A 16,901-nucleotide genomic window follows, 5' to 3' on the forward strand; every position below is an offset into this window, starting at 1 on the left:
CTTTTAGAAACTGGGTTCTGGGGTTTGGGGACATAGCTCAGTTGTCAGTCCCCAGCATGACAACGGGATGTGGTGGTTTGCCTGTACCCTAGCACTACAGGCAGGTGGAGAAGCAGGAGGATCAAGAATTTAAGGTCATCCTTGACTATACAGAGTTTGAGGCCAGCTTGGGTTATGTGAGACCCTGTTGAGAGAGAGAGAGAGAGAGAGAGAGAGAGAGAGAGAGAGAGAGAGAGCTAGCCAGCTACAACATGCATGTAGAAGTGAAAGACATTGTTTAGGAGTAAGGTCTCTCCTTCCAGTATGTGAGTCCCGAGGACTGAACTCGGATCCTCAGGTTTGGTGGCAAGTGCCTCTACCTACTGAACCATCTCACTGGTCCAGCACACAGTATTTTGACTTCTCTTTAATATATTTATTCGGTCATTCACTTATTTATATGTGAGTGTACGAGTGTAGGGGTATGCTCTCACACAGGCTTGCTCAGAAGCCAGATGGTGTTAAGGCCATCAGTGCTAGTTTTGTGGGATGGCCTGCTTGCTGTGTGTGCCGGGATCAGGATTCCAGTCTTCATGACTGGCCAGTGAGTGAGTGAGTGCTCTTAACTCCAGTCCCCAAAGCTATTTTGTGATTTTTTTTTAAAAGAGACTTTAATAGAGAGCCATGACTGAAACGAGTGAAAAGATGAAAGTTTAACAGAATGTGTCTGGAGTCAATGCCATTGCCATTCAAAGAATGCTGGGTGGGAAGGCGGTGAGCAAGGCCGACACAGGATGCAAATGACAGCCACTCAGCAATGATCAGTATCTTTATTCATACACGCTTGCTTCCGAACTACAATGAATGCATCTAACAGAGCGAATCATGCAAACGGAGAGTAGAGGTTACACAAATCCAAGAAAGCTAGGTGGTAATTTACATATTTACCTCACCTGCTAGACAAGCAGTGGAACAGGCCTTGGCTTATCAGTAAAGGCCTGCTTGGACAACAGCCTCTACCTCCACTCCTTCCTCCAAGCCAACTTGGGGGTATGCATGGTGTTCTTTTTTGTTTGTTTTTGTTTTTGTTTTTAATGAGAGATTTAAAACATGGCATGTCCTTCATAAAACAGAAATCATGTAGGAAACGCAACTCGAAATGCATCTGGATCATCTATAAAAGGTATTCTGAAAAACCTTCATAGTCAGGATAGGAGGTTGATTCTTAGAAAAACCTTTAGCCTCAAAATAGTAACCACCTTCATGTATAATTTTCAATACTCTACTAAACCTCCCAAGGAGAGAGTCACATTTTTCCAGGCAAAATATTAACAAAGATCTACAAACGTTGATCACAGAATAGTCTTAAAATTAAGCAGGAAACAAAAGACAGTGTTGTTTGATCAGAAAGTGCAAAGCTGCCTTTAGTCATAGTTTAGAAAAAAGTTCTTACAAAGTGGGCTGGTAGGGGTTTTCTCAAAAGTAGGGTTCTGTCTCCTCACATCTGTGGAATGGAAGCAGGTGCTCAGGCATACTCAATGCCATCTCTTCTTGGGATAGTAGGTTTGAATTGCCCAGAGGGCAGAATCCTTAGAGGGCATCTTTCCATTTTTATCTGATATGAGAGACTCAGGGACCAGAGGGGACTTGAGACAGAGCTGAAGAAGCATCCCCTTCTTGCTCTGACTCTTACAGTGCAAAGTGGGGTCCTCTAGATCTCCAGGAATGCTTTCCTGGGGCTGCATCAGGAAGGGGAGCTATAAAGCCATCATCTCTACAGTTGAAAGATAGCTAAACCTTGCACAGCTATCTTTATTGTCTACTAAGAAACAGAGAGAATACCAGACGGCAGCCAATCCAATGTGGACTCCAGACCTCACTAGCATGGGAAATCAAGTTGTAGGAATGCAGATCATGGGTGCTCTGTCCAATCTGGGTGAAATCCTATAGGTTGCATGGAATTGGAATTTTATGAAATTTTTATTATTTTAAAAACTCACTTGAAAAGAATTGAGTTATTAAAGTCCTCTATAAAAAAGTACAAATAGCCCAGGATACCCAGGTCTTTTATTGGAGTTAATAAGTTAATTTCTTGTTTTAGGTTAAAAAAAAAGCCTTTGGAAATTGTGGGCTTCTGAGGAGGGTCACAATAAGGCTGTTTAACGACTTGGTGTGTCTTCTGTGTATTGACTGACACCTGACCACATGGACGAGGGGCACAGAATGCTGAGCCAACCACAGTTTTTAACCATTACTGTATTGTCACTGGGACAGCCAGCGGTAGACATTGCTTCTGGAATACTGCATCTGTGCATGCTTCAAGCACCCTTTTCCTGATTTTCTGGATTATTCTGACAGCAGAAAGTAACAGCTTTTTCTAGATTTGCCGATGCTGGCCCAGTGAGATGTGGCAGGGGTGTTGACTGTCCAGCACAGTTTGTTAACAGCAGTTCATGGAAAACAATTTTAAAACCAGTTTCCTAACACTCTGTCATGTTAGTGTGGGCCCGCTGCTAACCAGAGGACCTGTCTCCTTCCTCACTATTGTGCCCCCCCTCTCTCATGGTCACCATCCTCTCAGGTCCCTGGCTCAGCACGCATCTCCCCAGTGTGACTGTTTGATGTACTCAGTTGTGGTGTGGGGACAGGTACCCCTGCCCTACTGGGGTTGTCAACAAACAGGAAACAGCGTGACATGTACACACAAGAAATAGATGATTTCATAAGACCAAGGTGAGAAAATGACTATCAGGTGGTGTTGCCTTGTGGAGGCGTTTGAGAAAATAAAGCCCTGCACAAACCCTTCCTCTTTTTTTCTGCTAAGCAAAAGCTGGCAGATTGCTCACTGTTGGTTGTTTTCCTGACTTCTGGATCTAGGCTCAGCAGCTGTAATTGTCAGAGGGATAAAGATGGAACTTAGTGTTTCCAGGGTCTGCTGGCTGGCTTGGCTCTGCCCAGGGCAAAGGACTTGTTACAGTTGGGAGGGTTTGAGAATGAACAACAGATTGTATCTGACAAGAAGCCACACATTTGAAGACTGACAGATAGTAACCTACATTTGTACCAATGACCCCCAGTGGGAGCCCATGCAGATAATGCAACCTCTCTGCCAGCCTTTCAGGTCTTTCTGGGTGCACTCAAACCCTGCTCTTTCATGGTACTGACTTCTGCTTCCTCCTCTTTGTGATAGAACAATGGGTAGCTCTTTTGGGGTTGGCAAGCCACCATGCTCTGCTAAGAACTGGAGCTTGTGAGCAACAACACTTGAGGGTTAATACTGGCCTCTGGTAATCTTTCACATGACCATCTCAGACCAAGCTTCCAGAAAACTCTTGGCCTCCTGAGTTTATCAAATTACTAATAAAAAGGACTAATTAAAGAAAAGGCTACTAGCTCAAACTAGGCCACAGAGGTAAGAGGGTGAAGGGCAATCAGTTTAGCTCCTGGGGCTCCTCATCTACCTTCTGAATTAACTCCTGCCTGGAGGCGAGCTTCCCATTAACTCCCAGGGCTGCATCTGGCAGCATACTCCAGCCCTCTCCATTCAACCCAAGCACCAGGTAACTTTAGATGCCACACTGAAGGCAGAGCTAGCAGCCCACTGGCCTGTGGTGGAACAAGGAAGAGCTGCCACTGGGCAATGGCCACTTTCCAGGGGAATATAATACAAAACAATTTCAATGGATTTTCTGGGTCACAGCCTGATGGGTCCTGTGGAGACTTGGATTGTGCTAGGTTCTCCTCCACAGGCCCTGCCAATGCAGGCAGAGTCTGAGAGCAGGTACTTTCTAAATAGTCCCCACCCCCATCCCTGGGGATTAAACCCTTCAAGGCTCCCTCCTGGTTCCGGCTTCTGATGTGGTTGCTTCAGTTCAAATGGCAGAAGTCCCCCTGTAGTCCTGTTTCACACAAGGTCTGTGAAGTGGGACAATGATATAGAATATTATCAACTGATCCTGTCTAACAGCTGCTAATGGTTATCCTCATGAGTTAGTTTTGTAGCAAAAGTATTCTCTGCTGCCCAGATCTTTAAAGTAGTAGCCTTTATCTGAATTTAATTACTCAGCAGGGTATAGAATAGGCAGCATCGTGAACACTTCCTTACATTTTTATCATCTCTCCTAAGTTTGTTTTCCAGTGTTCTGTTCCTTAGGCAAATGCTGGTCTGCAGCTCTGTTATTTCCCTCCTCCCATTTGAGAATGTCTGTGGATATTCTCTAAGCATACAAGCTATCCAAGGGATTGCACATATTTTCTAGAGAAGTTGAATCACTTGGAGCTGGATGCTGGCAGTTTAAGGAAGAACCCAAGCCTGCTACTGGAGTGAAACAGTCAGGCGGCTTGGCACCTTGGGATGGATTTTCTATGAACCCTGTGCTCCTTTTCTGTGGCTTTCCTTACTTTGAGAGGTTCAGTTTCCTGTTGCTGTCCCACCTGGGAAGAGCAACGCTTTCACTTCCAAGGCTCATCTATAAGCCAGTTCCTTTATGGTTGGACCGAGTATAGTGTTTTTGATAAGGCTAGGTTGCCAAGATGATGAGCTTGATTTCTAAGATCCATACATGACACCCTCCCCTGCTTTTTGAAGTCTGAAGTTCAAAATTCATGAAAGACTGCAGAAGAAACTGCTCTTTTCTGGTTTGGCCCACTCTCCACTCCATATTTCCTTCTGATTAGGGGTTTTCAGAACAACCTATGCTCTGTATCTCAAAGACTCCTGGTGGGTTGCAGGGTATGTGACTGTCAAGCAGATAAATGGAGAGTAACAAAGAGGAGAGCTTAGCTGTGAGATGCTTTCGGGAGAGGTGCCTTCTATAAGGACTGGTGGGAACTTCATTTTCACTTGTCCTTTATGCTGCAGAAGCCTGCCTCTTCTAAACACCTTGTATTGGGAGGCATTTGGCCAAAGACATGCTCTTCAAAGACCGGAATGTTCTAGGAACAGCTTTAAGACAGTACGCGCCTCTGAAGAGAGTCTGTTTGCAACAGCTTCAGAGATGGCTCTACATAGGCCAAGTTTGCCTCAAGGATTCTGTGTGTTCTGGAGTACACAGTGAGTTATTCTGGAGCTGAAAGACAGACTACATATTTTTGCGTGTCCACATGCACACAGAGAAAGGAATCTTCCCACCCTTCCATCCCTAGAGACCCTAAAGACATAGGCTGAAAAGTATCAGACAGACAGACAGACAGACAGACAGACAGACAGACAGACACACACACACACACACACACACACACACACACACACACACAGTTCAGCCCAGGTGCTGTAACAATGCCACATACATATGAAGATATCAGGAATACTGGAATTAAACATTTCCAGCTGTCCCCAAGAGAAGGAGTGGTAGGGGAACCTGAACAGAAGATAACATGAAGTTAACAGAGTCTCATCTCAAAAATAATCCCCACAAACAAAACCGGGGTTTGCAGGTAGAATCAAATATATATATATACATATGTACACATATATAGTAAAACCCTAGTTAAACATGTAAAGTAGCCATTCATTTTTAAAATTACATCTACATTAAAAAATTAATTATGTCTGGTAGAGTGCCAGTGTGTGGGGTAGCGAGTAAGAGAGAGCCCAGCAGCAATGAATAAAGCTAACACTTAATCTTAAAGCAGACTGGAAACATGAGCGTCACAAATATAGCACAATTGTGTCTTATAAAAATTATTATAATACTCTTTATACTTGATACAATTATATCAATAATATAGATTAACTTGTTATTAAGGTTTATTATAAACATGCAAAATCCATTGCATGATGCACTCGCAAAACATATTAAAATCCTTCTAGCAAGAAAACATCTTTGAGCCGATATAAGCATAAAGTATCTTGATCCTACAGCTCCACATATGTCATTCAATTGGAACTGGGAATAGGAACCCAAACTATACTCTTTTTCATCTCTAAGTGGATGTGGGGCTAGAGAAAGGAGGAAAATCAATCTATAAGGACTGATGCTAATCAATACTTTGATTAAGTTACTATACATTATACTTCCATAAACGACACTGCAGCTTATTAAATAAATAGTAAAAAAGGGGATGGGGGCATACATTTCAGCTTCTTAGGAAGGGTACCCACAAAGGTAGCAAAATATTGTGTGTGTGGGGTTGGCTAACAACACTTGTGAACAGTGGCATGATTGCTGATGGCACCCTGGATTGAAGAGTCATCTCCCAGAGATTAAAATGAATATACACATGGTTTATCCTTGATCTGAAATGATTTCACATGCTTGTTTAGCAAAGTCCTTAGACGATTTGGCCTCTTAAAAAGAATGAGTTATTGAGATAGTTATTAACCAAGCAGGGGATTACGGATGACAGATTCAATGAATATTTGTCTGAAGTTTTCTTTCATTCTTAATCTATGCATTATGGCTGTGCTATGATGACTGGGAACAGTGATCAGGTTCATCCTGCCCTCTCAAACTCTAAGGATTGTTTCCATTGAAGCAGAAAATAGAAGCAATGGGGTCGTGAATATATGAGCCACCAACCTCTCTTTGCTTTCTCTTGGGCTTCCTGTTCTTTCGTTCCAAAGACATCTTGGTTGGAAAAGTTTCCTTCCCTTGAGTTATGGTGGGTTCAGTTTACTATCTCTGGTTGATTTGGATAGTGAAAATCCAAGAAATGGAAGGTATGGAGAATATATCAAATCGTACCAAAAAATAGGGTCCAAGTCTCTTTGTTTTCTAGGAAGAATTAACTTGTAGCCAGATGTGACTTAAATTAAACTATACTATACTCTGTACATTATGTCATCATCCACTAAGATAATGTTTTTGGTTGGGAGGTGGGGAAGAAAGTTGATCACTTATGGACTAATGTCCCTAGAATTTTCAGGCTTCTGTGTGGAACAAAATACAAGGCCATAGCCTTAAATTTTTATGGTTAAGGATCACTTCCCACTGCTGGGAAGGTGGGGGCTAGGGAGGCATTTGATCTTTCATTTTTGAGTTTCATACTGCACTTTGCAAGATCGGGTGCACAAACTGAGGGTTGACATACGAGAACCCTTCAAAATCAGACTGGTCTATGTTAGCGATGACCAGCTGATCTGGTGGTGTTAAGACAGGCTGCCCTCGCGTGAAGAACTTGTCAAAGTTTTCTGCTCCTTTGCCACACTGTAGGGAAAAAAAAGAAAAAAGAAGAGGTCAGAAGATACAAATCACAGAAATAGTTTACTGAGAGCCTTGGGATGGGGGAGGGCGTGCCACAGGGAAACTGGCCTGACTGGGCAGGAAGAATCTTAGAGGACTTGTGGGGCCTACTGGAATCAGAAGCCAGGCATAGCAAACAACAGATAATTACTTGATTGTAATTCTTCTCATATGATAAGTCTGAGAATGTTCTCAGAATGAAAACCTCAAATGGAAATGTACTGTTGGTTATAACATAGCAAAAAGACAGCCCCTCTTACTTCAATATTACCTCATTGAGCAAGCAGAGCTATTAGCAGGAACGGTGCACACACAGGGCCATCAGTTATAGCTCCATGTTGAAAAGGCCATGCTATTGATTGTGCCTGTAGGTACCCTTGAATTGACAAGGTAAGGTTACTGTCCCATATTTGGTTCTTTGTAATAATATTTATAACCAGACAGAAGCTTTGTATCTTTGACATGTAACTGGGATGTTTTAGAAATTCTAGCTCTCAGAGTAATCTTAAAGTTGTATGGGGTAGGTACAGTGACAATGTAGGAGATGAGTTCTTGCTGTAAGCAAGAATTATGCATATCTGGATAGATTTGGTCAAGTGGCAGGCAGGTCAACATGGAGCTCATTCACAGCAGAGTCTTAAGACAGGAGAAGGTATGCACAGGTACCCTGGGGAGGTACAGTAAAGTCTGTGATCTGTCTTGAATATTATCATCCTTCAGGATCTATCAAGGCATTCTTTGCAAATGGAGGCTTTTGCATAGCTTCCCTGTGATTGTCTACCCAGTCAGGTGCTTATGCAGTAGTGCATGGGAGTCTTACTTAACTTGTAGTCAATAATACAATCTAGAGTTATACAAGACTCATCACACAATGCACTTGCAAAAAAACTCCTTTTAGGAAGGAAAGAAAGGAATATCCTCACTTTTCCAAATACCTAGAAAGGTTGTGGCATGTCAAAGTCTTTGGGACTTCCAAAGAAAAGCTGGGAGTTTTACTGATGGTGCTAATGATGATTCTGAGCAGGCTGTAAACCATAACTCTTTTATCTGCTGGTAGCATAACTAGAACAAGATGAACTCACTTTGAGTCAGCATACATTTTAACCTAATTGAGGAATTTTTGGATCTCTAATAGAGGATGGTTCTAGGTAACCTGTGAGATTTTGTAGAGTTGAGAAAGGAACTATTGTATCTCCTTCCTCATGACATTACAAAGGTTAACTGCTAAGTTCTATATAGAACATAGCACTTGGTCAGAGTCCAGCACACATTATTTATTTATTTAAAACGAAGATCCATTGTGCTCATGGGTTATCTTTTCTCACCTATTTCCCAAATGAGTTTTCTAGAGAAACCCATTTCATGATAATTTTCTACTTTCTCTGCAGTAAATAAAATAGCTAAGTGTCTATGGAGATGTATCCTAAGTTCAAAGTAAGGTCTTCAAAAACAACATTGTCTTTTTCCAATATTATTTTCATTTAATAAGCAACATTGTACTCTGAACTTAAGAACATTTTACACTTCAGTGATGGAGTGGCTGTGTGTGTGTGTGTGTGTGTGTGTGTGTGTGTGTGTGTATGGTGAGGATAGATTTCTATATGGTGATGTTGTGGGGGACAAGATGTCCTCAAGCCACTCTATGGAGTCCATACAGGTGATGAAGCACACTCAATATATCAGTCTGGCTCCTATATATGGAGCCACAAAACTTTGGCTTTGAAACTGTATATTCCCATGATGTTTTTCTTTGCAAGAATTCAAAGCACTTCAAAGCAAAGGTCAGCAGAGGCAGAGCCACATGCAGAGGATACCACTGAAAAGGACTCTGTAGGAAGCAAGTAAGGAAATATTGTTTCTTCTCAGGAAATAATCAGGAGTCTATATTTTTGATTCGTAAATCACATAAACAACAGAAGCTGGTTTCCATTAAGATAATATATTCAACTCTATTGCAATGATGTAAATATCTAAAGAAACAGTTGTCTTTTTGGTAAGACTTGATTTTCAACCAAGTAAAAGTTTTCCTCCAGGAAATCCATTTTCATAAAATTGTCATAACTTGGACAAGGGGCACCACTGTCAACTAGTGGTTAGAGAGGGATACTGCTAAATGTCCTAAGATGAGGGACTTCCCCATTCCCCTAAATATTTTTTGGCTCAAAATATCAATAGTGCATCTGTTGGAAAACACTGGACTATAAAATATCTAGACTGTAACGAGAGGTCTTGTGGTTGGTGTGAAGGGACCAAGCATGAAAATCAGGCAAAAGCAGGTATGTATGGGAGCAGAGCATGGAGAAGGCCAAAGAAAAATAATGTAAGCAAGTGTTACAACCCTATAGGGTTGGCTTTGAGGAGAACTCCCTTTTGGTGATGGATAGGTGCCAACTACCTGGAAGAACTCAAGTGCATTTACTGTGGATGCTTTCAGAGGGTGGGCATGAGAATCCTTAAGAAGACATCATTTGTCATCTTTCTGACACTGACAATGCAAAGAAGAGTAAGAAGGAGATTCTAAGAAGAGAGAGAGAGAGGAGAGTGATGGGAGAGAAAGAGACACACAGAGAGAGACAGAGAGAGAGACAGAGATACAGAGAAAAGACAGAGACAGAGAGACAGAGAGAGAGAATACACATCTCTACAAGGCAGAGCAAGGCTAGCCAAGATAACTGTCCTATTTGCCTGCCTGTCTAGCATTATGTTTATAGATTTGTTCTTTGAAACGATTGTATGTGTGTGGTTCTTTATTTGAATACTGTCTCTATGATGCTCACAAATTAGTTTCCAGTGAGAAGTTTCTTAGTACTATGAGCTTTATTGTCGAAACTAGAAGAGTCCTCAAAACCTACAAAGAGGATCCACATGAACACTGAGGGAGGTAGGGAGGGAAGAGCACATCAAATTCTACAGCTAGTATTCCAAGAAAAGTTATTGCTAAGGCAGCTAGTGCTTATAAAGCTAAAAACTGTAATAAATGGGATGGAAAAACTCTTTGGTGAATCCTTGTGGTGTCAGCACTGAAGACTGTGTAGCTAAGGGGAAACATGGAGCACCAGCAAGTTAAATCCCTGCTCTGTGGTCACATTGAATGGCCATGTGACAGTCTCAGAATTGCTCCCCACCAGAGGCACTTTTCTCTTCTTTCACCCCAAATCTCCTTGGAAATTTCCATGGCTCCAAGAGAGCAAGAGAGGGAGAGAAATCACATTATGGCAAATGAGGCTTTTCTTAAACTGACTCAGTTTAGGTAAAGAGACCAGAGGCAAGGGCAGGCTGAGTTCAGAGAATGAAAATTAAATCACTGAAATTCAGACATATCAACCATGAGACAAAAAATCCAAACCAAACCAAACCAAAACCCCTCAAATAAACAAAAACAATGAGGGGTTTGAGTATAGCTTAGCAAGAAATGGGGACGAGTGCCTTTGAAAATCTGGGCTTGAGTCTGAAGATGAGATCCAAGACTCAGAAGATGTCTTTTTCTGAGGGTTGTCATACCAGAGTGAATAATATCCAAAAATGCAGCAGGAATATTTTAATCATAAATCTCATATTATGAAAAATATAAATTAACCTTACACTAGAGAAAGTCTCTCAAAAATGAACCTTTCATGCTTCTAAGCAAAACCAGGCTCAGAAACAGATGATCTCTTTTAGGAAACCTGAACAAAATCTTGAACTACTATTTAAAGAGCTTATGCAGAGATCTTAAATGCCACCAGAAAAACCAGACAAGGATTATAACAATCAGATCTCTTTGGATGGTTGTGCAGAAGATAATCTATTTAAGAATCTATTGTTCACTGCCTATGACTCAGCCTTGATGATCTCAAGATCATCAGCTTGATGGGTAGAGAGCTACAGGTGTCACCTTGGAGCTGTGTAGGAAGTAAGAGATGGGAAGGGGCACCCAAGTGGCATCTGTGGATCAGCAAGCTAATGAGTGGCATAGGAAGCTAGCCTGGCTGTGCATGTTCTCCCAACATTATTACAGCCATTTGAAGGACAGTCTCCAACAGCAGCTAGAACAACAGGGAAATTTGGGTTGATTGTCACCTCTGAGTTCTAGACTTCTAGACCTTCATTGCAGCTCAATAATATTATGAACAATGCCTCTGGAGTGAATAGACATGGTATTCACCTCCAAAGGCCACCAATAGCTTTCACTAGTGGAAACCTCTGTCAGAAATGTGACCCAGGACAAACTCAGAAGAGAAATGGGCAGCTGGTGTGTGAACTCAGGCAGCTTCCTTGATCTCCTTGGGAGTAGTTTGTGTCTGGTACTCAGTACTGACACTTGGGGAAGGGGGGATAACAGAGTGAAGGACCAGACCAGGGATCAAGAGGCTCAGGTGTAGCTTTAGGAATCTCATTGAATGTCCCTTTAAAGGTAAAATGGGGATGTGACCATTCACCTTCCAAGGCTCTGGTGAGAGCTAAAGGACCTACCATGTGTGAGACCTTTCTAAATGATGAGACATTATACAGAGAGAAGATATAAACATGAACCAATAGCCCTGCATGCAAATAGATACTTGAAAAATGAATGAATGCTATTAACAATCTGCCTTTTCTCTTATCTCTTTGTTAAGGAATTAAAATCTTTGTCATTTTTGTATCTCTACCCAAATGATTAGTTTTAATTATCAATCATCAACTAGACATGATCTAGTACTACCTGGAAAGGCAATCTCAATGAGAGATTGTCTAGATCAGATTGGCCTGTGGATACGTCTATGAGGGATTATCTTGATTATACTGAGGAAGCCCTGTCTACTGAGGGTGACACTATTCCCTAAGCCAGAGATCCTGAACTATGTAAGAGTGGGAAAAATAAGCTGAGTGTGAACAGGTATGCACTCTCTCTTCTCTTCACTATGGATATGGCCAGCTAGTCCAAGATTTTGCCACCTTGATTTGCCAAAAATAATGGACTGTGTGCTAAATGAACCCCTTCTCTCTTAGGTTGCTTCTGTCAGGATATTTTATCACAGTGACAGAAGAGGAACCAAGACAGCACCCATTTAGTAAATTCACCAATCAGTAAAGTGAACCCAGGAGAAATCACACATAGTAAAGATGTTACAGAGCATAGAATGATGAAGACCCTAGATGGGATCTGGGCTTCAAAGTTCTGTGCCCACATCCTGGGTGGCAAGCAGCCTTCCAAACTCTTTTTTCTGTGAAAGGGTGGAGGAAGGAGATTGAGCTGTGCTGCAGGGAGTGGCTTCTTGCCTGTGAGCCTTACCCCTGAGAGGCACCGAGCACAGTGGTACATGTGTAGGTCTACACTCTATGGTGTCCCAGGAGTGTTGGATACAACTCCATGGTCACTGGTGTGGAAAGATGAGTGGTTACAGAACGATGGCCACTAGGAAGCAAAATCACACAAATCCCAGAAGGATAGCCAGAGTGCAGAACAAATGAAGCATAGAGGTTAGCTGCAAAAGCACAGAAATAAAAAGAAAATGTAGGAATCTCAGGAAGGCCTCTTACAGTTGCTAGATATGGCAGGGTATCCTTGGCATCAGGAGAGTGCTTACCTATATCGAAGACTCTGCTTTGGGACAGACTACAGCACTGTGCTGTGTAGTCTGAACACTTATGAGAACGCCACCATTATCTGCACAGCTCCCTGTGTATCTTGGTGGGTTAACAGCCAGTGGCAGTGGCAAACACAAGCTGGTGTAATCTGCCTAATGCTTCCCAGGAGGCTAGGCCAACTGTATGGAAGCCCCTCGGTAGGGCCTCTGGCTACTTGTCTGCCCTCTCCATGAAGGTCAGCATGCTCAGGGAAGGTCTTGATGCATGATGAGGGCAAGCAGCGGCACGCGGTTAATGGCAAAAAGTGAGGTTAGTTTGCTTAGTCACTCAAGGTTCTGGAAACGTGCTCACCGAAGGCCTGGATGCCCACTGAAGCCAGTGCATTTTGGTAGAGAAAGTCTGGAGAATAAGAACGGACAGAGGAGAGGAATTGGAGATGTCGAGAACCAGGAACGGCTGTGTGGAGAATGCCGTGAACCCACGAACCTCTGCAGTATATTGCTATGTGAAAGATGCAAGATGCGAAATGCCATACTGTCTCCTTATGTACGGGTTTACACATGCATGTCACATTCTGGAAGGTCACAGAAAAGATCATGAATCGTGGGACTAGAAGTTAGGATTGGGGGAGACCATCTTTCCTTTTCTATTCTTACCACTTGGCTGATGATTTGGCTGTAAATGGATAGTATTCTAATGGTAGTAACTGCCTGAAAGATACTGAGCCTTCCTCTGCTTCTGGCCAACATTCCCTGGGATGAAGGACTAGAGCAGGGCTTTGGTTTAATGCACAGCATTAGACACACTCAGCTTGCCTTTTGCCTTAGAACATTATCTTGGGAAGGGCAAATGCTGTTTGGAGAGAGTCAAATTTTATCCATGAATTTGTTGATAGATACAGGATGCAAGTCCACAGAAATGAGTGCATTCTTAGCCAAGCATAATGGCACATACCTTTAATCCTAGCACTCAGAAGGCAGAGGCAAGTAGATCTCTGAGTTCAAGGAGGCTAGCCTGGTCTATATAGTGAATTCCAGATAAGCCAGGGCTACATAGAGAAATACTTTATCAAACAAAACAAAACAAAAAACTGAGTACACTTGTGTGTGTATGGTGTGTGTGCATGTGTGTGTGTGTGTGTGTGTGTGTGTGTGCAAGCAAAAAGGTATACTTGTATATACAAAGGGAAATGAGAAGTCTGCTCATACAGGCCAGAGGACAATCTCAGCTGTTATGCCTCAGAACATCTATCTACCTTATTATTTTTAGACAGTCTCTTACTAGTTTGGAGCCTCCCATGTAGGCTAGCTGGTTGGCAAGTGAGCCTCAGGGAAATCTGCTTGTCTAGGGAAATGGCTGTGTGCTACAACACCTGATTTTTTTTTTCAATGAGCACATTCCTGAAGGTATAAAGTATAAAAGTCCATGCATGTAAGAGGGTGAAGGTTCAACCTTACCAAGTGTTATTTTCTATGGGATAAAAACGTGCACTCCATTTAGCCTTTCTTTGTATTAATTGTCAGAGCTAGAGAATTTAAAGTGCTCTTTTCAGGAGTAGTACAGTAACCATACCATCGTTGTTGGGTCTTGACATTTGGACAAAGTAAACACATCAACTTGAGTCTGATCAGGTCTATGTCCTTAACCACTGAAGTTCCAAGACTCATAATTTATTTATATTTATTACTATTTAAAATGTTTCATTTTATAAGCAGAAAAAGATTTGGGAGAATAGTTATTAAAGAATAGAAACTGTTAGCTTCTAATTTACCAGTGAAAGATGGAGAAATATTTAAAGGCTTACATCAGTCCCTAATACACCATGATGTGATTTCTTCCGTCCCCAAGGACAGGATGTGTTTTTAAGTTGTCAGCAAAGCTCTTTGAGTCTTGAGAATCTCAGTTTTAATTAGCATCCCTGTTACTGGCTTAACAGGAAGACCAGGAAAATGAATCTGCCTGCCACTCAAGAGGACTGATTAGCTGTGCCAGGGGCATTCTCTCAGCTAGACAGTCTCTACAGACAGCCTCCTTCACCTGGGTAGCTGCTGCCCCACGCAAGTAACTTTGCCGACTCCTTATTAAAAGAATACCATGCCATAAACTTGAGGAAGTTCAGAAAATATGCACAGGATTATTTATGTTTAAAGAAGCATGACACCAGCAACTGAATCTCAAGTGGTATGGGAAAGTGTATGTATGTATGTGTGTGTATGTGTGTGTGTGCGTGTGTGACATGAGCATGTGTGTACTATGAGTATATGTGTACTATGCATGTGTGCATGTGCATGTGTGTGTATGTGTGCACATATATGTGTATATTCGTGTGTATGCATACGTGTGTGTGAGTTTGGATTCAGAGAACAAATCAAAAAGAGGACAAAGCAAGCATGGGAAACATTAGCACCTAGTGGATCTATGTAACGCAGATATTCTTTATCTTATTCCTCAGCCCTCCGTTTTCCTTGCTGTACTGGGATTGAACCCAGGGCCCTATGCATGCCAGTCTACTGCTGTACTTCTGAGCTCTACTCCTAGCCTTTGGCTTTTCCTGACAGGATCTCACTCTATAGTTCAGAGTGTCTTCCTCCTGAGTACTGGTATTACTGAGTGCTGTCACCATGCCCAGCTTCCCTACTATTTCACAAGTCAGAGAAATTCTTTCAAAATAATTTAAAAAATAACTGCCAACTCCAAACCATCACTGTATCTCTAAATGAGCTAATGGTGTCATTCGAAGGCGGTCACCACCCTATGAGCATCCTTATTGCTGCCTCCCCTCATGGCGGCAGGGGAGGGGAGGGACCCATGTTTGTGCCTGATCCCTGCTATGCCATCTATGCCTGTATCTACTCGGCTCACTGTCTTTGGCTCTTGCTATAGGGATGACAATGCTCCATTCAAAGTTATTCTAGTTTTTCCTGCCTCCTTTTGATGAAGTAAACTACAGTAATTTCCCAAGAAAGGCTGTCTCTGAGAGACTGGCCATTTTGAAAATGCTCTGCCTACTTGTGGATTCAGAAATGTTTAGTTCTTGGTGCTGACTCTGCAGATTAACACCCACTCCCTCTAATATCCCTTCCAGAACAGTGGCTATTTCTGGCTTGCCTGGAAAGGAGTGATTGTGCTTTTTGTGTGTGTGTGCCAATGGATAGAACTCAAAAACAGAAGAAAAAAATCAATTAACTGTATGCTCATGGTACCTGTACACAGTGCTACTGATCTCAGGTGGGGAAATGGAGAGAAGGCTACTTCATTTGCGTGACTAACACACCAGGAGAACTGCCCCCGTGGTCAGGGTGCCTAGCTCACATCTAGGAGCTTTTCCTTTTTAAACCAAGCAGAAAGGGGACTGTCCTTCCCTTGGTGAGAGTTTGGTGGTCAAGCGGGCTGGCTGGCTTGCTTCTCATGTGGTATGCCCTCACCAGCTTGACACCACAGGTCTGTGACTGAAGATGGATCTTTTCAGAGGTGACATGTCTTTGAAAAGGATCAGTGTCTTCTTCCACAGTCTCCTGAATACAGACAGATCTTCTAACACTGGCGCAGCACAGCAGATGTTTCCCGTGCACATTTGCTTGAGGATCTCTCCAGGACTGGGCTGGATGGTGTTTTTCTCATAAGGATGAGAGACATTTGTCTAGTGGCTTCACTTTTGGGTTGGGACAGCTCACCTGCCTGGTTTTATTTTGGCTTTGAAACAAGGTAGCACAGGAAAGCCTACCCTGCCTAGGGACAATTTTGTAGCCTCTGGGAAACAGACATGGCTCTCCTGAGGACTGGGTCTTCTCGTCACTAGTCACCGTAGGCCAAATACTTCCTTGACTGCTGACACTACAGGAAAGTAGTGTCACCACAGCTGATGCCCACCACTCTTGTTCGTTGTTCTCTTGTATGAGTGGCTGCCCACAGAAGGCCGGCCACCGAAGCACGGTAGGTCTTGACTTTAATGCTGGCGGGAGATGGAGAGTCCTGTACAGAACTTGCTGATGGAGACATGATAAAGGGTCTCTTGCCGGGACACCTCACATTTTGCATGACACTTTGGTCTAAAGGTTAATTCTAGTGTTACCTAAGTTGTTACTTAACTGATAAAACAGAGACAGTGAACAGACTGTATCCCTAGGGAACCTTGATTCCTATAGGTCTGCCCTGCTGTGTAAAGTCTCTCCTCTCCTAGCACAGGACCAG

The 16,901-nt window shown here is 42.6% G+C and overlaps 1 protein-coding gene across 2 annotated transcripts in view; it reads right to left on the reverse strand.

Moving 5' to 3' along the window:
* Positions 1 to 790: 790 nt before the first annotated feature.
* Prkca (protein kinase C alpha) overlaps positions 791 to 16,901 on the reverse strand; it is a 412,947-nt gene continuing 396,836 nt past the window's right edge. The window contains exons 17-18 of one of the 2 annotated variants that reach the window (XM_031350714.1): positions 13,062 to 13,109; positions 791 to 7,127 (exon numbers count right to left, since the gene is read on the reverse strand). In XM_031350714.1, coding sequence (XP_031206574.1) covers positions 6,963 to 7,127; positions 13,062 to 13,109 — 213 coding nt within the window. In that variant the 3' untranslated portion in view covers positions 791 to 6,962. The remainder of the gene's footprint in view (positions 7,128 to 13,061; positions 13,110 to 16,901) is intronic. The other variant, XM_031350715.1, reaches the window with a different exon arrangement.

Source organism: Mastomys coucha, unplaced genomic scaffold (genome assembly GCF_008632895.1).
Source record: "Mastomys coucha isolate ucsf_1 unplaced genomic scaffold, UCSF_Mcou_1 pScaffold5, whole genome shotgun sequence".
NCBI lineage: Eukaryota > Metazoa > Chordata > Mammalia > Rodentia > Muridae > Mastomys > Mastomys coucha.